This window comes from Pinus tabuliformis, chromosome 2_1 (assembly GCF_031772625.1).
Source record: "Pinus tabuliformis cultivar Carrire ecotype Pingquan chromosome 2_1, CPIR1, whole genome shotgun sequence".
Taxonomy (NCBI): domain Eukaryota; kingdom Viridiplantae; phylum Streptophyta; class Pinopsida; order Pinales; family Pinaceae; genus Pinus; species Pinus tabuliformis.
In genome coordinates this window covers 690812242-690836245 of record NC_142299.1, presented here as the reverse complement: position 1 = coordinate 690836245, position 24004 = coordinate 690812242, and the positions used below count along the sequence as shown (strand labels likewise).

The 24004-nt window shown below is 37.1% G+C and overlaps 1 protein-coding gene across 1 annotated transcript; it reads right to left on the bottom strand.

The window, feature by feature from the left end:
- Positions 1 to 6467: 6467 nt before the first annotated feature.
- Positions 6468 to 20313, bottom strand: SD3 (import inner membrane translocase subunit; the record flags this gene model as incomplete). Its single annotated transcript, XM_089401603.1, has 4 exons — positions 6468 to 6745; positions 12280 to 12399; positions 12507 to 12555; positions 20123 to 20313. Coding segments are annotated over 4 exons (519 nt in total), but the record flags the coding sequence as incomplete, so codon positions are not given.
- Positions 20314 to 24004: the final 3691 nt, after the last annotated feature.

Sequence of the window (24004 nt, the reverse complement as noted above, 5' to 3'; positions counted from 1 at the left end):
AAGACACCAATCCTCTTTGTCACTGTTGAGATCATCATCATTGCTGCAACAATGAAGACATCACTATTGTGCCTCTGAGATCTTCATTACTGCTGCAACTTTGTTGTTCCTTCAATGAGATCTTCATCATGTCAACTAGATCATAGTTGTTGCCCCATAGCTAAGATCTTCACCTTATACCTTTGTCTTCATCAAGATCATGATTATACCAAGATCATAATAGAATCTATTATGATTGTATTGTCTAGTATGTCAAGACAGAGTAATTCACCATTAGATTATTGCGTTTAGAAAGAGTTTTGAGACAGAGTATGATACTTTCTAGTATGTTGAGACTGAGATAGTGAGCAATCTGAGGGTATATCCTCATCATAACAAATAAGTTGATTGTATATGCAATTGTGGGATCATTGTGATCCTTCTCATCATAAACATATTGAGACCGTAATACTGTGATCTTTCCTTGCAGCGGGATCATGATCAAGACTGTCACCACCGAGGAGCTATACCCTTGCTTGTTGTAACCCACGAAATAGCAGAGGCATCCGAAAAACACAGAGATCCTTCATTATCTGAAATATTGATCTACTGTCTTCATCCGAGAATCATGTAGCTTTGTGCCATCCGAAGTTGCAGAGGTAAGTAAGAAAATTACTTGCTTGTAATTTCTCACTGTGATCACCACTGAAGTTGCAGAGACCTCTGAGATCTTGTACCCATCCGAAATCACAGAGGAATCTGATTTTTTTTACCTCACTTTTGCGGATACCCTAGTTGGCTATATATAGTGGTTTTCCCTCCATATTTAGCCGACCTGAGCCAGTGAAGAATTGTGTCTTTGATGCAAGTCGATATGACATCCTTTTAATTCATTTGCAGGCCAACATGACAATGTTTTACATCGTTTAGCTTGTTTCCTTCTTCAAGAGGATTGTGCTTGTCTTGGAGGGATAATCTAGACACTAGGTAGACTTATATATTACATATATGCTCAAGGAGAGCTCTTTGACTCTTTGACTTTTCTAGACTTATGGAATGAGCAAGAAACTCATTCTTATAATTCACAAAAATAATATTTCTTTTTCTTGACAACTACAAAGATCAAAATTTCATTTGTAAATATCGAACCTAGTTACGCTTTTCTTCAACACATGCCAACCAACCTATCATACATCTCCCTGGATGTGTTCAAATCAGAGATGTATGCAACCAAATACTTGTTAATAGAATCCCTGATGATCTTATTTGCTTTGACTTCACCTTTCTTGTATTTTGTCTTAGCGGCAACAGATGCATTTGAAGGAGGTTCAGTTATCTTTCCCTGCACATAGTCCATGAAATCCTACTCTTCCAAAGTCAAATCAAGGGACATCTTCCATGTATGATAATCAGATTTATCATTGAGCTTATCATCAGACTTGAAGTAAGATGCGGAGGCCATTGACTCTTCCCTTTGTCAACAAATCTTAGTGATTTCTCTTATCAGTGATTGCTATTTTCACTCTTGCTTAGGCTTTGTCTTCACCTCAACTCTGATACCATGTTAATTTTAGATAACAATGATATGTTCTATGCTTAAGAGCAATTTACTTCAATTTTTTTTATTAGCCCAATATCAATTTCACGATTAGCAATCACATTAACATGACAATGAATGAAGATAGAACATAAATAAAAACAGTAGAAGACAAGCCAAGACAAGAGGACACAAGATGTGGCGCATGCCAAGGACAAACCCCAATGTGGGGAAACCCTTTGATCAATTCTTCTTATTATTCTTCAAAAGTTCAGCATAGAGAGAGAGTACAATATACAAATTCATTTGCCCAATCAAAGTCAAATATGTCCAGTCAAACAACAACCACAGGAAGCCCTAACCAGAAAGTCAACATTACTTAACATGGCAGAATTTCTCCTCCAAATCAGCTCAGTCAAACCCAGTCAACTCGGCCTCCAACATCAGTCCAAATCAGCCCAAAACAGTCCCAAAAATATCAATCAAACTTGGTCAACGCAAAGTCAAACCTGCAGTCAATCTTCCCTGCCATCAATGCTGGTCAAACAACTCTGAATGTCTCAATTTTTGTGCCCAAAAATGTGGCCTGCCCAAACAAAATATTCCCCAAGAAAAACACAATCAAACTCGGTCAACGATGGTCAAACCCTCCTGCAATTTGGTCAACACCCAAAACAAAAAATTGTAGTTTGTCCTTTGCACATGTGGAGAGAGAGGTTGCCCAGAAATGTGTACGACCCAATCAGATGAAAGAGAGGTGTGTGAGATGAGTGTCCAAATGAGGTAAATGCTCCTATTTATATGCAACATTGAGGATGAATAGGCGCTTTTGAGCTTCGGAGCACATTAGATTGTCGGTCAACCTTTTCAATTTGTCCATAATAGAAATAAATTCATAATTCCATTTGTACATGTCAGAATGAGATGATCTTTAGATCAATCCTACACCTCTCGGAAAGAGGAGTCCTATAAAAATATGAGTTGCATCATATGAGTTGTCCAAGGTGGAGTTTGGCCCTAGTTGCCAAATTTCACAAAAATCCACCTAACAGCATCTAAGAAATCCCAGACAAGGAGAAAATCAACCAAGCAAATGCAATTCAATTTAGACAAGATAATTTGCTATGTGGAGGAGAGATAAATTCACCAAATACCAAAAAAAACAAAAATAGCAATTCATACTTAATTGCAAGAACTAAATTTTAACATCCATTAATCTCATATTTTGTCGATGTTAGACATTCCACAGTTGTCAACATTCACTTAGATGCATGAATAAGATATTTTTTGAATGAAAACTCAAACCATTTATAAAATCACATGTTGTAATTTAAATGTAGGGTACAGTCCCATACACATGATTAATCCATGAAATAACAAGTCAACAACTTATTAAAAAATAGAGTAACAAACAGATGAGAGATTGTCACAATCAATCACCATGAACTCAAAAATTTACCCTAGAAACGCAAATGGGAAAACTAGATTTGAATGGGGCTTAATCTATTTATCTCGACAATCTCTTATAGAATGCTCTCTTGGTTTTCTATGCCTCTCCCTCCTTGGCCAAAAGGCCCTTTGAGAATGAGAGAGAAAGTGGAAATGGGGAGAGTTAGGGTAATGAAAAGGCCAACAAGATGACATTTTGTTTCTCATTCCTCACTATTTTCTATCCTTTATTTTTTTATTTATGTTTAAATCTTAATTTTTGTCTTTTGTTTGATTTTTTTTCTTCAAGAACTCGTTGGGGAAATTTTGAATTTCCTCTAGCCCCAAGTAATCAAAATCCCATCCAACAAAATGGAAGAATTATATATCTCCGAGATAATAGATAGGAATACTGCAAATAGAGCCATTACAAAACCCATAAGAGTAGTTCCCCGTCCAAAAGCTACTTTACCATATTACGAATTAAGCATTTTTAAGGACCTTCCTACACTGGTTGATCTTGGCATGGTTTTGGAAGTATCATTAATGGTCTCCATAGCCGTAGAAACTATTGTATTGGTTGACATATGTTAATTTTGTTATTATATCTTAAACATACCATGATATTGGGATCACCTAATAATGGAAACTACAACCTTAGTCACCATTTTCATATCTTGTTTACTTGTAAGCTTTAACATTCAGGATATTGTATCATCATTTTAATGGTTTACTAACCATCATGAATTGTCAAAATTTATGTTACAAGTATTGGGCCTTACACCCATTGATTGATTCAGATCCATTTGAGATCAATAGGACTTAACTATGAGCTCTTAGTTGGCAAGCTTCCTTTTGCTTTCCTTCCTTCCTACCCACGTAGAGTGAAGGTAAGGTCACCTTCACTCGGTAGAAGGTAGGGTTTCCCCAAGCCTAGGTGGTTACTCGACCATCCTCCCTCTTATCCTAATAGGACCTTCCTTAACTAACAATTATAATACACACTTACTTTGGAAGACCTAAGTACCAAAATGTGATATCATGGTTGGAAGGATTCCTTAATTTGCTCTCCTACCTTGCTACCCATCTACTTTAATTCCTATCCACTGACCTACTTTCCCTCTATTATCTATTAATAAAAGGACCTACCAACCATTTCCACCTGACTATAAGGACTTAAAATTTAGCTCAAGCAATGTTGCCTTCCTTTTTGAGCATAACCAACCCTTCCTTCCAACCAACATGAGTAAACCTCATTTCAAGACCTATAATAGTGATCAGGGTTCCCATTTAAGATTATGAAAAGTCAACCTTAGGTAATAAGAATAGTTCCTTCTAGGCCAAGGTAGTGAGCAAAGCAAAACCCTAGGATAGAAAGACATCCTTGATGGGGGATAAAGTGAAACTAAGTCCTTAACCCTAGTATTACCTAAACTAGCTTTACTAAGCATTGACCCTAAGGAAACATTGCCCATAAGCTAGTATATGGTATGATAAGGATGAGATTTGATTCTATAAAAGGTTATTTACATAAATATGTCTCGTGTACCCCTTTAATGTGGTTAAAGCCTCCCACTTATATGAAAATGTATTGCTTCAGTTGTATTGAGATATCTCCATTGATATAAATATACTCGTGATTCTCGCATGATATGCAACGATAAGTTGGACATATAATTGTAAATAAATACCAAAGTACAAGATTGTCCCCACTATTGTGGTGTCTCTTGTGTTTATGCCTTTATTTCCATCCTCATAAAGTAGTTGTACTTTATTCATATCATGAAGTTGCTTGCGAGTTGTGTGAATGACAATTGTGTTTAAGTCTTTCACTTTCCTTCTATTGTAATTCTAACACCACCAACACTACAAAGGGAACACAAATTCGTTTCTTATTTGAATTTTTGATACCTTAAACTTTGGAATTTGGACAGTGTGTTCACAATGTATTGAAATTCTTCACATGCATATCAACACTCACTCTTTGTTACTGCTGTCATTCGATGCAAGAAAAATGAATATTTGCACGAAAAATGAATATTTACAATGGGTGTAAGTATTTATATTTCAATTATTTTTTCCTATCAACTGAATTACTGAGTATTTGAGTTTATTGTTTAATTTGAATTTTTTCTTTTCGTTGATTGCACATACCATAAGATAATGTAAATTAAATTAATTCTAGAATGCGTATTTGAGTTTATTGTTTAATTTGAATTTTGTTATTTTCCTTGTTTGCACGTGCCATAAGATAATGTAAATTGAATTAATTCTAGAATCATTCTAGTTTCCGCTGTATCACCGATTTTTACTCTATTATTTCTACAAGTAGAAATGGTTTCAAGTCTTTATAATGCATTTTTTCTTTCTCCTATCTAACTAGATTGCTAAGTATTTTGATTGTTGTTCACTCTCAACTTCTCCTTGACCACGCTTAATGTCTCTACTCAGAGTCAGAGAAATGAGAAGACCTCATCACCCCTCCCCAAGTAACTTATTAGAGGCTATTTAGTGTATAAGTTAACAAAGAGGTAAATTCATTCAATTCCCACTAACTGGAATATGAACATTGTAAAGCTTTGGTGAAGAACAACTGAGCATGACGCACGCATTGAAATTCCTCGTCACAACTCAACTCCGACGCATCGCAACTGTAACGCTCTAGCCCCTAACTTAGAAGAAAAGTTACCAAACCAACTCGAAGAAGAAGGGATGTTGAAGGGTGGAAGTTAAGTCTGTATTCTAAAAACATATTTTTTTATTAATAACGTGTTTCAAAGTACATATATGATATCATATCATAATGACATGGACTCTCGATAGTTGAGAAGTTTGTTGGCTGTTTGCTTAAAATCAGGTTAGAAAATCAAGCAAAATGAGATCTTTTATTTGGTTTTCCTCTACTATAGACAGATGACGAGTTTGACTTCTGAGGCCAACTTACCAAGTCCATCTAACTCATGTTTGATTTGGAGGTCGTATAGATGCAAGTCAAAATCACAAACATGATTTTAGTTGAGTCAAACTTAGATTTGACTAGGGAAGCATCCTTTGGGTATCTCAGCAAGGTTTTCCTTGGGATAAAAAGGTATCATCGCAATCTTCTTATTGCTTACATGCAACGAACAAATTTCAAGTTAATTAAATCATGGTTATTACAGGCGAGAGGGCTTCCAGGACTATTGCAAATACCCAAAGTTAAACCAAAAAAAACCTACCCTGGTCTGATAATATGTGACACCTCTAATCTGGTCAAATCTAATTTATTTTCATCCACTAAATTACAGGAATATTTACAAATAGTGCATGGCACTTTCGAAAAGTGCCAGTGAATTGTCCTAACCACGTAGATTTGAAACAAGTATTAATGAATAGATTTTGAAGAATTAATGCCCTACGACACAAAAATAGGTAATAATTCCTTGAAATTTCTTGCATCATGAGTAAAAAAATCAGCAATGCTCCAAAATTCGGCATAATCGTAAAATGTAGACAAAACAGCATAGCCACACTAAGCAAACGATAAGGAACAAGATAAATTTTCATTATGTGAGTGATATCTTAAAAAAATATGGGAAAGGCAAAACCAACTCGCCTCCCAAACTATTTATGCCAATAGAGATGCAAAATTTTATTCATACATCAAGTTGGAACATATGACTCCAGCATTAACTGTGCCTTGGAGGGCGAAGTGACATCCACAATTAAATATGTGAACTTCCAGTTCTTATCCGTTTTATCTTTGAACATTTCGCTGTAGACTTTACCAGCTCCATGTGGACCACGAATGTAAAAGTTCACCTGAAAGAAAAAACCTAGTCAACTTGAAAAGTTCAACACAAATTTCACCAATCCATGTCACTAGTATTCACTTTAAACCCAACATAATAATAGATCAAAAACCTAGTCAACTTGAAAAGTTCAACACAAAGTTCACCCAACAATGTCACTAGTACTCACTTTAAACCCAACATAATAATAGATCAAGTTACATTACAACGAAATTGCTTAAGAGTAAAATGTTAATCTTTGTTCAAATACTTAACCTAATTTATAGGTATAAAAGTGTTCCTGACTATTAATAAGTGATCCTGGCAGAAGCCATAATGTTTGCATATTAATAATAATAATAATAATCTAATTTTAAGGTCATGACCAAGCCAGACACCAAATTGGTGTATGAGACTCTCTTGTTTATGGGACAAGGGACCCGCCTCCGGGCAAAAATTTGACTGCTAAAGTTTATGGTAATGTACATACTCTACCCAACTCTGGATTTGAACCTGTGACCTCCTGAAAAAAAGCCCAACCTCTTAACCATTAGGCCCACTCAAGCTACCCCACAAAAAAAAAACGAATTTCCATAGAATCCTTTGGTAAAACCAAGACCACGATGTAAAATGACAACTCCATATTCAAAGGAGAAAGGATGAAGATCCAACTGTCAAAAAGCAGTTTATTTAGGTAGTAGAGAATTTTTTTACTAGCAACAAGCACAAATATAATCTTTCCTGAGCACCAATATCTAACATTGAGACCACTCAAACTGTTCTTTCTGCCATTGTAGTTGTCAAAACTTTAAAAAGTGGTGCTACAAACCAAACTGATTCATTCAATCGAATATTAAAATAAATAGGACAATGATGAGAAATCCTCGAGTATAAAATATAATTTAATATTAATGAAGGTGATGATGGAATTCTTTGATATACATAAAGATGAATATAAATATTGAATGAAGGGTTAGTGATGTATGAAAGGAAAGTGACCATTGACAGGAGGTTCCTATTGATTAACTAGGTCTAATTATGTAATTATATTCATTACATCCCACCCCTCATATGAAGACCTTTACTCATCATGAAGATTGCCAACTTAATTCCTCGAGCAACTAAAAAGATGTACATACCATAGTAGTAAAAACTGGCCAGTTTGAACCAGTAACTGGTCAAACCAGTTGGTCAGCCACCCCCAGTCATTGAACCATTTGAAAAATCCGGTTTTGGGTAAGGATGTCCAGTTTGGCAGTTTCATAGCATCATTAAGGTAAGGATGCCAGAAAACTTCAGATATTTTACATGGTAAGGATGTCCAGATTCATAGCATCATTAGAAATTAGTATGAACAGTATCTGTATAGTTAAGTTCGTGGTTCAGATTCTCAGAAGACACAGAAGGACAGAGTTGATTTTGTTACATAGTTGACTGTACCAGTGGAAATTGAATGTATAGGACAGATTTCAGTTTTATGCTTGTATATAGTGATTAATCCTCATGAAGATAATGCTGGAAAATGATGATTTTGAAGAAGCCGTTGTTATTTAATTTTATCCCTCCATTTTGTGTTGCATAGAGCAAATTAGTCTCTCTGATTTAGATATTCAAGCATACAAAATCTGTGCTAGAAAAGAATGGATGCTCGATGAACTGATTAAGGAAGCACTCCGAGTGATTTCAAAGTATATCTCCAGCTCTACTTGACAACATGGTCAATCTGAATTTGATAAAGAAACTAGCAGTACCATTTGCACTTTGTGCCATTTTGATATATGCACCCTTATATGGTATATAGATGAGCAAACTTGCATATTTTGTCTCTAATGGTTTGGAATCATGTTTGAAATCTTTAAAATATTATTTTTCATTATAAATATATTATTTCATGTTTTTTCAATTCTGGTTCATTGAATCTGGTTTGATCCGGATCCGATTCAAAGCCCAGTTCTGGTTTCTAAAACTAGGGTACATACAAGTAACAACATAGATCTGAGTAGTAGTTGTTAAAAGATGAAGTAGCAAAAATAATGCAACATAAAACTTGGTTCTGGAATTCAGTGGGTACCATAGAAGATCCAATGAACACTATCTCCATTTTCTGAAAATTGTCATGGACATGAGATGTGGTGACAGGGTTCATCCCTGTTTGTTGATTTATATTCTAATGTAATCATTTGAATTTTGATTTTATATAATTGCTACAGTCTGCACAAAAGATTTATTTGATTCTTTGGGAATCGTCATCAATATTGTAATGTCTCTAGGGAATTTTTGCTCTTAGGGTTATAAAATCACGAGAGGAGTTATACTGATTTTCACAACATTCCTTTCAATCTCAAACAGATATAGAGTACACAATGATATAGTCAAGCAGTAGATTCACAATAGCTCACATCAGTTTTAAATTAACAGGGGCTATTACACCAGTAGACCTGGTTGTATAGCATCCATAACAGTGGCCGTCCCTCCAGTATCAACGCTAACAGTTTATATATGATTGCTACAACAGGTAATACCCTAACCACTAAATCTGACCCATTAACTAAGTTACATGGTTGGTTGTAAACTGAGAAAACAGCTTAACAGTGACCTCTCTTAGTTCTGCTACTCCAGGGATGCTCTAGCTGAGCTGGCCGACCCGCTGTAGCTTCCCACAGTGTATATGGTGGCTCTAAAACCTCGACACTGATTCCAACTGGAGCCTATGATCCTTGCTAATCCACCCTCTGCTGCCACATTAGTAGTCCGTTACAAGTTCCGAGGGTATGATGCAGCCTTCCTAATCGCCTCAGAGGCTATAGTCTGTTGTGGGAACCCTTGTTGCCACAGGGTGTCTCTCGCTTTCAATTCCGCCTTAAACTCTTGCGTGGTGGTAGACTCCTGTCTGGTTGTAGGTCACTGCTACAACGTTAAATGCTGTACAGGAAACTGCTGACTTGGAGTCCGAGTTTTGATCTGCTAGAGTGGTGAAGGGCTCTTGCTTTGCCTCATGATTTTGTCACAGGGTAAGCCCTAGCGAACCGCACAAGTATCCTTCCTAGCACCTTTGATTTGCCATAGGCATGCCACAGGATTAATCCACAGAAACCTTCACGTTGTCACAGAAGACAGTGTGTTTTTTCAAGCCAATGTCCCACAGAAATCTCCTTGCTTGCCAAAAAGACCAGATAAAAGTGCTTCAGAAAATTATGCCAAACAGTGGAGATAAAGAGAGGGGATTGGCTAGGGTGGGATCATCACCACTGAAACCAATCAAAAGAAAGAAGGGGTCTTAAAACCCTCAGAGCCTCAGCCCACAAAACAGAAATTTCTAATCAATCCATGAATGAGAAAATGACTTCTCCTCTCTTATTTATAGATTCCTTTTGGGATCTCTGCTCCTTATTTTAATGTGAGGGCTTACAAATTTCCCTCCACTTAGCCCCAATTTTGACTTCCTTCACAAGTTTTGCCCCAATTACACCAATTTACCCAATGTTGCCCCAAAAGTATTGGATAATGGGTTTCCCCTTTATCCATTGACCATAGCCTAGGGGGTTGGATAGGCTACTTTCCTCCCTTAGGCAATCAATTCATAGGGAACATTACAAAACTGATTTTGAAAAAGGGATCAAAACTTCATTGATGGATCTTGGATGTATTGCTTATCAACTTATCTTTTGAGGTAAAGGTTTGTACTACAATTTCATTTACAACTTTATTGAATTCAATGATTTATCTATTTGGCATATGGTATGAAATGTCATTTTTTATTCTGTCAAGGGACGCTTGGATGTCCTGTAGTGATGCAAGTGTATCTTTGAGATCTTTGTTCTTCTATATTTGTAATGTTCTTTGATATCTAAGAATCTATTGAGAAAGAATAAAAATTGACCATTTTACTGACAAATTTCTAGTTTTTTCATCAAACCGCATAAACCGATCAATCACATGCAGGACTGTCAAGGCTATTTTAATTTGTTTTCTGTCATTTCTTTGTGGCTATATCTCAAAAATATGTTTTTAATTCTTTGACCCAAATTATGCTTCATCTAGACTCTATTGTATAAGCCATCAGACTCATTGATATCATAATTACTAAATTGCTTCCCTGCTTTATGAACGGACTGGAGCTTGGCACTTTTAAATTAAGATGTACCTTTTATTTATTTTAATTATATTCCCTTTTCTTTTTTAACATAATTATAATAATAGGATACTTTATCTGATAACTTATAGCCTTGAGATAATATATCCTAAATCTTATTTAATCAATCTTATTCACTCGTGTTTTGTTCCACCTAACCAACTTAAGTAACCCTTGTTATGTTTCTCATTGCTTCGATAATGGAGCCTTCCGATCTTCTTCTTGATGTTTATTTTATTTTTGGTTGAGCAGGTTTCCACACTGATTTCAGAATCATTCAAGCTTAACGGCGGCAGCGGCCATATCTATTCTCACTGTTGTGGAAGCAGACAACAGAGAGATTGTAAAGAACTGATGGTTTTTACAGTTTTTAAACCCTCAGATACACAAGCCACAATGAATATACAAAGCACACTGGATTAGTTAAATTTCCAATGGTAGGACTGATATGATGTAAAGATTTTGCAGTCCACAATATTTTTGTATAGACAATAGTATCTCTCGTCCAATACCTCAAATAAAAAATTTGAACAGGTACATTTTGTGATATCAATTTGGACCACTGCTATGGATAGGAATACAGCTGTTCAAATTCTTTCTCAGATGGTCGATATGTTTACTGCTTGTAAAATTATATGGATGTCAAAATTTATGGTACTCAATAATTCTGATGCCACTAACTTTAGTACACTGCTATAGAATCTAAGCACAGTGATTCTTCTGATAAGACTCACTGATTCATGCTTCAGATTGTTTTGTTTTTGGTCATTCAAATTAAATGTCAGAAAAAAAATGTAGACACAAGCCAAAGGGGTCTTTCGCCACTAACAGACAATTTTGGCCACGGGCCAAGGGCCTCAAATTTTCCCAGGTAAGTGTTACCCCAGAGAGGCTCCAATACCACTGCTACAAACCAAACTGGTTCATTTAATCAAATATCCAGAATTGATTGGACAATGATGAAAAACTATAAAGCTAATAAAAATGAATGTGATAATTGATGTCTTTTGTACAGATAAAGATGACTATAAATATTGAACGCAGGGTTAGGTCACGTATACAGTATGAAGGGATGAGACTGTTGGGAGGAGGTGCCTATTGATTAACAAGTTTTACTTGAGTAATTATACTCAATACAAGTGGTTGTAAGCTTGAACAGAATAACAATCTTATTGAATTCAGTTTTGGGTAGCAGAGCTGGCATTGAATGGTTCAGTGAATGACGACTTATGACACACGTCCTATATGATTATATACAAGAGAAATTGTGACCTCTATTACAGAAATTAACAAGTGTATTCCAAAATACAAGCCTATGAATACACTACTGAAGTAGTATACAACATAAAAAGTGGTTCAATAGCAAAAAATTGTCACCATACTAACTTCCTGTGAGTCATGAATTTCACTTTCTTTCCATATTGAGATTTTACCTCTACACGTTCAACTCCATCTTCATCAGTCCATGTTCTATTTGGAATCCGTTGGCGAGCAGCCCGATTCCTACTCTCTTGGCCATAACCAGTGATGGGAGATCCTATTCGCACTTTAACCTGAAATACAAGGATTCAGAAAATTCGAAATTCCTGTAGCCAAGTCTAGACTCTACATTCAGACCCAAAGTAAAACTGCATGGGGCAAAAGATATATTTCAACTAACCTGGCTATCCTGCTGCACTCTTTCCAAAGCCTTTCCAAATATCTTGTACCTGCCCCAAATATCAAGAGAATACAAACAATGAACATCCAAGCAATATATCCAAATGTTACAATGTTCACGTTTACAGGCATTACAAGTTTGAGTCAAATATCACAAAAAGAATTGGACAGCAAATAAAAGAATATATGGTTCATAATCAGACATTCCTGTGGAATTATCAGTAAAAAAACAATCTCTATTTTGAATGTGTGAAACTCTGAAATTTAAATGTATATATAGTATATCAAAGAGGAACAAATTCAGGCTATGAATTTAACTGACCCTACTCAACATCATCTGTCGTTCAGCATACAACCCTACAAAGCTGAAGATTATACCATATTCTTTCAGAAGTTCACACCAAGTTGCACATCATTTATTAGAGTGAATGCACAGAAGTGGCCTAGGTCAAACTTGGGTGACTAAGCAAAAAGATTCAAACATGGGATCAATTGCAATTCAAAGTTTGAATCACCACCATAAATAAGAATCACAATCCAAAAAGATTTATGAAATATTTCTCTTGAGATTATCAGCCAAACAAGACCGAAATTGTTGCTTCCTTTAATTGTATGCTACCATTACTAACATAGATAAATGTAAAGACAAATCCTCAAAGTGCAGGTCAAGTGTGTTGGAAAATGTAACTAGTTTCGGTCTTCATAATGACCTTTGTACTTATGAGTAATGACATTGTATATTTTTGTAAAAAGAAGAAAAAGAATTATTATTTTCAAGCATGGCTTTCATGCTTAAGTTGATTTCTCACTAGGTCAAGCATGTTCTTCATGATTCTAGGGTTTGTCAAGTCAAAAGACAAACGAGTATGTGTAATAAGTTTTGAAGTCAACTCCCATTTGGATTTTGACAAGAGAAAAGAGAATTTTATTTTAAGTAAAAATGTCAAATTTGTCCCTACAAGCCCAAGTTGGCCCTTCCAGCAAAAGTTGGCCTAGGAGAGGCCTATTCAACCCCTAGAAAAGGGTATATATAGAAGAGAGCTTGAATCATTTGACGACATCCAAGTAAATTTGATCTCTTGTGCAAGGAGCTAAAAAAATCAGCGAGAAAGTTAAGAGAAAAAGTCAAATCAAAAGGAGAAGAAGAGCGAACTCAAAAGAGAGAGAATCTGACCTAGAAAATCTCACGTGCAAAAAATTCAGAGTTGCAGGGAGGTCATGTTGAGAAATCTAAAGGGGAAAGATTAAAGTTATTTCTCTTACTTGATAACTGCTTGTGATATCTTTTTACTTATTAGCTTTGTTACTTATTATTATGTGTGTATCATCAAACAGCTACCAAAAAGTTAAAACAAGAAGAACAAGAAGACAAAACATAAGCTACAAGCCAAGGCCAAAACCTCTCCACTTGAGATGAAAACCCGCAAATCTCCTCTTCCTTATAGATTCTTCAATTGACGAATTCCAAGACCTTAAGACTGAGACCAATACCCTCCAAGACCAATTCCAACCTCTTCGACCCTCTACTGCAGAATTTCCGGCGTCCACTGCAAATCTGAAATTCCGGCCCCCCTGCAATTGTTGCTGCCACATGTGTGAGATTCGGTCTGCCTTCTGAGCCTTCCTTTGACCTTCACTTGCCTTTCTTGACTTTTGGGGCTTGAGGATGACCCTTGGTGACCTTCGCTTGACCTTCTTGTCTTCTTTTCTCCAAGATCAAACTTGTAGATAAAAACCCTAGATCTATTGCAGAAACCCTAGTCCTCCTTAGCACGTGTGAGAAAGAAATAGCCCAAACAAAGATCTTCTTTGTCCTCTTCCTTCTTCGTTGCCTTCTTCTTCCTCATTCATTGCTAGAATGAGAGATGGATGAATTTGTCTCAAGGAGAACGAGTTTCATCCTATATATAGGCTCTTCAAGGTGGACATGGCTCTTCCTTTTAGGCTGACTTGCCAGCTAACAGGCCAACTTGGACTTGGAGGGTATTTAAACACTTTTAAAGACAAAAATAATTTTCTTTACAAGTTATAATGTGCCCAATGGGGTCTTCAACTTATGACAATGACTCTTTCGACTTCTTGTTCTAGGACAAACCCTAGAAGCACTCAATGGGTGCTTGACCTATAAAATAAAAGACCTTGAGCATGAAACCCATGCTCCAAAAACAATAATAATACTTCTCTTTCATTTTACAATTTACAAGAATCAAAAGTACATTTTATATTTATGAAGACTGAATCTAGTTACACATTTTTCAACACTCCCTCTTAACTAGGGAGGTATTCATAGATGGTACATGGACATTGTCAATCTAAAGAAATCTCATAAGAAGAGTCAAACTGGTAACCCATCTGTCTAGCATCATATAAACCAACATTGTCACATAGCAAGGCCTTGACTAACAGCTCTATCTCTCCACAAGATCAGAGCACAATGTTGGCGAGACCAATGATTTATAGACACCATCATCATTGTCTCTCAAAGTTCATACTCCACCCGGGTGTTCACAGAGTACGACCTTCTTTTGGACTATTCTTATCTTCGATAGCTAGTCCTCAAAGAATATCGATCCACGACTACTCTTATCTTGGATGCCCTACCTCATCCTCAAAGAGTATCAGATGTCAGATGATTACCCAATCCTCAATTTTGTCTTCCCAAGTGGAAACAAGAATGATGTGCCTATCTCCCCCTCTCAACTAGGGAGGATAAATCAACCAAACCAAGCTTGTCTCTCAAATACACAAGCTTCTTATTAGGAAGAGATTTTGTCAATATGTCAACTACCTATTCATCAATGGAGACATATTGTAGTTGCAATACCCCATCTTTTACTAGCTTCTGAATGTAGTGATACTTGTTGATATGCTTTGTCTTTACATGAAATATTGGGTCTTTAGACAATCGTATACAATTGGTGTTATCACAATGTATCATTGTACGGTCCATAGGTCCTGCAAATAGATCGGATAATAGCTTCCTTAACCAAACCACTTCTCTACTTACCTCACAGGTTGCAATATAACTCAACACTACTCAAAGAAATTGTATCTTGCTTTCTATTCATCCATGAGATCATGGAGGATCCCAAATTGAAACATCCTTCTGTAGTGCTCCTTCCATCTTGTTCACTGCCTCCCCAGTCAAAATTATATCCCATCAAGTGGACATTATTCCTCCTATCATATTTTAGGCAGTAACGGATGGTTCATTGCAAATATCTCAGAATATGCTTTGCTACTACCCAATGATCATGCTTTGGCTCCACTTGGAATTGAATGAGAACATTTACTGTAAAACATATGTATTGTTGAGTATTCACCAATTACATCAGTGAGCCAATCAGTTGTCTATACTTGGAAGGATCCACAGGGCTTGATTCGGAACTCCTCAGCCATTTCAAGTTGGAGTTGTCATTAGTTTGCAATCCATCATGTCCAACCTCTTCAACATGTTGATCACATACTTCCCTTGACCCAGATAGATTTCATCAAGTCCTTGCTAGACTTCTAGTCCTAAATAGTAATGCATCAGGCCCAGATCCCTCATGTCAAATTTTTTTGCTAGTTGCTTATTACATTCTTCAATTCGACCTTCTACACCTATCAAGAGAAGATCATCTACATATGGAAGAATGATTATCTGTTCTCCCTTCACAACCTTGATATAAAGGTTTGGATTAGCAAAACTCTTTCTGAATCCTAATCTTTGTAGGTATGCATCCATCCTAGCATACAATACCCTTGGAGCTTGCTTGAGGCCATATAATGCCTTCTTCAGTCTACAAACATATGTTGTTTTGTCTTTGACTTCAAATCCCAAGGGTTGTTCTATGTAGACTTCCTCATCAATTGCGTCATTCAGAAATGCAGTCTTGACATCCATTTGGTGGATGTTACAACCCATCGATGCTGCTAAAGAGACCAATGAACGAATAGTTGTATACCTTGTTGTCCGAGCAAATGTCTCTTCATAGTCAATGCCTTCTTGTTGAGAGAAGCCCCTAGCCACAAATCTTGCCTTATACTTGTCGATACTTCCATCTTCTATATGTTTGATCTTATAGATCCATTTGGAAGTTACCACATATTTGTCTTTGGGCCTAGGTACGATCTCCCAAACTCCATCCTTCATTATAGATTGATATTCTTCACTCATGGCATCCTTCCAATCTTTATGATTGACAGCTTCTTCAAATGTGGATGGTTCTGCTTTTATTATTTTTTTCAACTATGTTGCATACCCAGAATATCGTTTGGGCTTCTTGCTTTCCCTGAATACGCCTTGATCTGCTCCATGACCTTCTGCATCAAGTAGTGTAGACTTCAACTAGTTAGGTCTCTTTCTTGATTCGGGGATGACCACATGTTGAATAGGTTCACTGGGACCTTCATCTTCAAGGTGAGATTCTCCTTCTTCCTTGTCAACTTCTTCTTCAAATATTGGAAGTTCTTCATCATCAGAGTCCATGCAAAGCTCCTTTGATTTCTTGAATGCAATACTTTTGTCAAATATGACATCTTGATTGACTTCTATACAATGTCCTTCCTTTATGTATATTCTATAGGCCTTAGAGGAGTTGTTGTAGTCAATAAATGTTCCTCTCATGCTTGATGGATCCAACTTCTTTCTTGTGTCCTTCGGTATATGAATATATACAGGACAACCAAAAATTTGGAGATGATCTACAATTGGTTTCTTCCCAATGAATACTTCTTCGGGAGTCTTGTTATCCAGTGACTTGTGGGGACTTCGATTTTGAATGTATACAACTATCTTCGTGGCTTATCTCCACAGAACTTTTGGTAGATCTTGATCATGCAACATTGCTTTTACACTTCTTCAATGGATGGTTCTTTGTTCTGCAACTCCATTTTGTTTGAGATTGTATGGGACTATTAGCTCCCTCTTGTTGGAAAATCAAAGATATTATATTAGGGCTCGATTCTCCTTTCTTGATAATTACTTGTGAGTGTGTTGGCTTCTTTTGCTTCTGTATTATCTTATCTTTCATCAAGCAATTATACATACACGAAGATCACAAAACAAGAGACACAAGAAATAGGCACATGCCAAGGAAAAACCCCCCTCAAGGGGAAAACCCAGTCAAGATAATTCTTCCTTTCAATAATATTCCTTGAGACTCTTCACCCTAGACCAAGACCAAACTTTCCCTCCACACCATGTCAGCCTCCAAGATCTTCGACCCCTTCTAGCAACTTCGACTAGGCAGCAGTTTCCGGCAACAGCAAAACCCTAGGAGAGTTCGATCTCCCAAACCAGACCACGAGAGAGAGAGACAGAGAGAGAGAGAGACCAAAAGCTCAATTTTCTTCTTCTCTAGAGACTCCCCCAAACTCGCACTCCTTTTCTCCTTCCAACAGTAGACTTCGCACTTCCCAGCTCTTCTAGAGATATCGAAGACCAATCCTCCATTAGGATTTCTAGGCCTTGGAATCATCTTTACAAGATATATTCCCAAACCCTAGCCTTGAGAATCATCTTAACCCTTAGTAGAAAGCATGTCACCTTGCTTCCCGAGCAAGTAAGCCATATAATTGAGTCTCTCTTCTGAATGGGCCTTAGGAATCACTTCCTATCCTCTTATCGATCTATTCATATAGTGATTCCCCTTGTACCGTGTCTCCTCCCAACATTGAAACTCTGTAAAAAGCAAGGATCCTTAGCTGAGGTGACAATGGGCTATTGCTCTATTGTTTCCCTTGACCTAGTAGTTGCTCTATAGGAGCCCCTCCTAGGACACCTGCTAGTTTGAGCGCTAACATGACCCACACATGCTTCATGATATTTATTTCACACCTGCAATCCATCTCATTGACCACCTGCTATTTCTGGATAGTGAATATGGAACATTCTCCTACAAGAAGTATTTTATTGTTTTATCACTCATGCATCTTGAAGGGTGCACTTAGTGATCTCTTGTAAGTGGAAGTTGGAGCACATCCTCCCATGTTAAAGATATTCATTGTATTTTTGTATGCCAGAACCTCAAATGGTGCATTATATGTGGATCATTTGACATCTTGACATGGTATTATGCCTATTTTTGATGGTGCACCCTTTCTTGGGGATATGTATTCTATTTTCCTTCTTGTTTTAGGATGTGACAACGTCTCTTAGAGAATATGGAGATCATGTATCCATTTGAAATGGTCAAACATTGATTGATGGTGGATCTCACAACTCGATATTATAATATTACTTTGACTTTTCATGGAGTTAGTTGGAGAATAATGTATTTTATTGTAAGAGAGAAGAACCCACTTCTATAAAGAAAATCTTTCTCTCCATTTGAAGAGGTAGTCATTGAGGATCTCTCCCTTTGGGCTACATTGTACATTACTTTGGGAGGCATAATGGAAGATTGGAGGTATTACTTCTATTTCATGCCAAGCATTTATCTTTACACTACTTTTCATATGTTGTTTATTATTGTAGGAAACACTTGTAGTATGTTATGAAGGCCTTGCAATGAAGTATCATTCATTTGGATGGTGTAATGTGAGGATGTATTCCCTCTTATTTCCATCGTTGTTGTGTTAAGCCTGCATCTAACAAACCTACTTGTTGCTAGGATAATATGACATCACCTTCATAACAATGCTTAATAATGGCACCCCTAACTTTCCAAAGTTAAATTCTGCAATTGTTTTCAGAAAGATAACAATGATTTGTAGTATGTATAGAAACTCTTGTTTTCCTTACACATTAATGTATTCACCCTCTTATATCCATGTCTCTTTGACTCCATTTCGCCAAGATTTGGTAGGTGCTAGTCTTGGGGTTTTCCATCAACTTTTGTTCTCACACCATTCATCTTTTCTTGAGCCTCACTCTTCAAGCATCACCTAGAGCCTCCAGTCCATAGCTTTATCAATCCTATTCAGGGATATCCCCCTTTTCTTGGTGACTAGCCAACCTAAAGAAATAGGAATAGCTACTAAGGTGACAGTTTGGTAGCCTGCAATTTTACACTTCTGCAGGTGCTAGATTTTGTTGCAACACTATGCATGGATAAAGAAGCACAAAATGCTGACAAAGGAGTTGTTGCAATGTCTAGCAAAGAACAGAACTAACCCATTACCAGTGTTGCAAACATCCCAATTTTGCGATTTTTTTTCCTAGTCGATGTTTGCCATTTTTAGCGATATTTTGGTGGTATCTTAATTTTGCCGATTTTGACCAAGATTTTCGCAATTTTTACACTTTTTGGTTTTCTGGAACCTTGTCGATTTTATCCCGATGTCGATGTTTGCAAAATTGCTCGTAACAGCAATGAAGACTCTAACAACAAGGAGATTCGTATGTTCCCAGCCAATAAATGTAGAAATTAGATGTCAGTAAAACTTCAATATGGTAACAAGCTAAGGTGTCTTGTGAATACTATACATGTCACAACAATCTAGTAATTTACCAATGGATGAAACATGGACAAAACGTGTGCACTATAAGCTGAAGCGAACTGACATTGAATAATCTCAAATAAATTTGTAGGAAATATCCATCCATTCTGCAAGCATTTATGACAATAAAATATAAAAGCCATAGATTGAAGTGACAGAAGTATAAGGAAGAAGAAAGTAAGAAACTCTCACTCTTTAGGTTGAAAGATAAGCTCTTTAAATACAGCATATGCAGCAGCACCAGCAATAGCCAACCCGGCAAATATAACAACACTGTAGGAAGCACCCTCCACAAATGTTACAGGCTTCACTGGAATTTGGTCTGTGAGAGGATCAAAAGGGTCCTCTTGTGTAGTAATATCTTTGTTATGTCTCTGCAGAAATTAATACATTGCATCAAATTTCTCAGTAGCTATAAATTTGACAATACAAACCTACACCTCAGCATAGTACAGCCAACCAAAAATGCATTATCAAGCAACGAATACTAAAAGAATCACAATAAATGACTAATAACAAGATAGTTAAAAGAATATAATTAAATAAGTTGAACAATATACAAATATATAATATACTTGAACAAAGTCAATTCCAGTCATTGAAGATGTCTGCCGGGCTCTGGTCTAGAGGTTGAGACAGGTTGCTGCCATGTAAATTGACCCAGGTTGAAAAGCTGGTGGGCATCAAGCCCTGGAACAATATGGTTTTTGGCTGAGATTGATAGCTCCCTGTTTTGAAGCAGGACCATGATGATGGGTAGATGGGGTTCATAGCTCCCCATGGACCGAAACAAGTGTTTACTCCAACTAAAACAATTAAACTCCAACCCTTGCAGACTGTAGATCTCTACTTAAAGGAACCTTTCAATTTGAAATCAGGGGTGATCGCTTATAAATCCTATGTAATGCTGTCAGATGGCATTACCAAAAGCAAATATACTACTAAACTAGCTTTCAACAACCTTACCTAGGATCTCTTAGAAGGTTAGCACAAGTCCCTAAATAAATAGTAGTAACATCTACAGTCTACAACGTGCATTATCTTCAAACAACCATCCCCAGCAATATTAAGCTAAAAAGTGCGCATATATCCTTGTAATATCTCCTTATATAACACACAGTAAATGCCTGCTAAATAGTGTCATTCATATTGATAATGGAGATTACTTGCCATATCTAAGGCTAAATTTTGAAAAGTAACCTGGCCCAGCAACGACGGCTAGAAACAATCATTACAGATGTTGCCCACTAGTACTGGTTGGGGGACAACCCCCAACAACAATGATGACCCACTATCTGATGTTGGAATCCTCCCTACTAAGCTTAATAATTTTGTCTGTGTTTGTGTTTGTGCTCGAGCTAAGGGCCATCTTTTGTTTGTCATGTAAATTGGATATTTTTGTATAGCCCTAGGGGAAATCGAGAGGACTTATGGGTGTTTTTGGTAATCAAGCATCTCAATTTTTAAGCTGTGATAGTGCTTGTGGCAACCACGTCTACAACCTGCTCTTTTTTGTATAAAAGCCAGCTATGTATATATTTTGATCATGTTAATAGTTCAAGGATGTATTTTATTTATAAAAAATATTGGAGAATGTTGAAATTTGGATAGCTCGGAAGGTATTTCTGAGCGGAGAAAACCCACAAAATAGAAGTTGTGGGCGAAGTACCCAAGCCTGGGGGTTTTGGACCCAAAATGTGGGTTTAAAACCAGAAAATAATTTTAATTTGTTTTTTAAGTCATGTAGGCTCAGGTCGGCCAGCTAGGCCAAGGGACATGACAGTTGGGGTTTAAACTTTAAACCCCATGATCAACTATAAATAAGAGGTCAATGGAGAGGACTAATCACACTTGTGAAGGACCACATGTGTGGACTGAAAAAACCTAAGAAGACTGCAGATCTCAAAATAAGAACCACAGAAGACAAGAGGCCAAGTTTGGTAGCTGATCTATATAAGGAGAGGACGAGTAGCATCCAAGAAGAGACCAAGGTGTTTTTCTGTCTGTTGAACGAGAAGGAGAGGCTGGCCAAAATTCTGTTCTGTGGATAGAGAGGTCTGCAGCCCTAAAAGAGGGCCAAACTGCCTCAGATCTGTGCACAGGAGGGCCGAAAGGCCTCAGACTAGTGAACAGAAGTGAGCTGAGTCTGTTTTATGGTCTGTCTAAGGGTGAACAGAAGGGCTGCAGGGCTGGCCTGAGCCCTAGTTTGAGCTGCAGCCAAGAAAAGGTCTGATCCTAGGCTCAACAGGGGTAAGAGATGTGGCCGAGATCATAAGAAGTGAGGCCGGAGCTGCCTGGGTTAGGCCGCAGCTGGAAAGGTGGTCCGAAGTTGGTGGGAAGACACCGCAAAGCCTCAGGAACGAGGACACAGACCTCAGACCTGTATAACAGGCCGAGTTGGAGCAAAGCTTCGGAAGAAGGCTACGGTAGGTGTGAATAGCGCTTGCTGAGTGGACAGCAAGCTAATAAGGAGCCTCAGGAGTTGCTGCATTAGATGACCAACAGTCTGATCAAGTGGGCTGTAGGTCCGAGGGACTAGATCACAGCCATGAAGATCAGCAGAGGCTGAAATGAATTTGGTAGCAGCTAAGGAAGAGGCTGGTTGATTAATGGCTGCAAAAGTGAAGTCTGTTGGAGCAAGGAGGAACTAACAGAAGGGGTTTGCAGTGCTGATTTAGTACAGAGGTCTAAAGGAGTATTTCCTCTGTGAGCAGCAGTTTGACAGTGATCTAAAGGGAGCTTGATCACTGTGTGAATATTAGAGGCAAAGGACAACTAGGAACAATGGACAGGAGGACTGAAACGGTTGATTGCTAAGGAGAGTCAAGCAGCAAGTTATTTGTCTCTGTATTTATGGGAAAATGAGGGTCTGAAGGATTAGACCTCAGCCCTAGTTGTATTTTTATTGTATACTATATATTCTAGTTTGTATTAAGGTTTCTAAAGGGCCATGATCCCTAGTACGGGAGCCCTATGATTGTTTTATTGATGGACTAATAATAACAAGTTTTGGGCCTATATATCTTGTGTACTGTTATTGATTTCACTACTGATATTTTCCGTTGTGCAAAGTTGTTCATGGTTGAGCACTGCTAGTGTGTTTATGTGCTAGTCTAGTCATAGACCAGACCTAGGGTGTATGGAAATTTCAACAGAGAATACAAAAATAGAATTTCATTTCCAATTCTAGAAATCAGGATCATATGATAACCTCTTCCCATTCCTTAGAAAAAGTTGAACCTTAGTCCTAGATGATTGAGAATGATCTCCATTTTTCTCCTATTGCCTCTAATTGAACAACATAGGTGCAATAGAAATGACAACTAATTGTTAATGCTTTCCCTGAAACACCTCTTGCTTCTCACCAAACATCAAGTGTGCATTGGATGCATGTTTTGTGCCATATATTTCACTCAAACTATTGCTCCTTAGAGATATTGTCTTGATGGACCCTTACTGATTCGGAAATAACCCTGAAACCTAGATTTTTGATTAGATAATTTTATTAGTGTCCACAAGTGACCAAACGAGTAGGTCAACAGCATATCACATACACAATCTGGAAGCACCAATGCAACCCTTCGAAAAAAAAATATGGGAATGTGGATCTTTCTCATAAGGAAATGCTTCCAAAAATGAAAGCCTTATAAAATAACTTGAGAATGTCTGTCAGACATTTTTCAATTACATGACATTTCATCATTATTTATCACAAGTCCAATTCCTACAACGTAAAGTCCAAAATTGAAGTACTTTCCTAACACGCAAGATTGTTCAATACTTCATTTATTAAAAATACTAAAATGTCCATGACAAAGAGTTATGAGGTCATAGACAAGAAACTCTTATCTCCATAACACCCACTATGAGCTGCTTTTGTCCTTTGATAGTTCAAGTGGATGCGAAAAGTCTATTGTCGGCTCAAATACCATTTTTTTGCTCAAGCAAGTTAAGTGTGAACGTGCAAAAAGTAGTTTGAAACAACTTCTAGTAACCACTTAGTAAAAGTGGGAAATAATACCATCTTCTAATTTCACTGAAATAAATAAAAGTGAAAGAATTTTATATAATTTC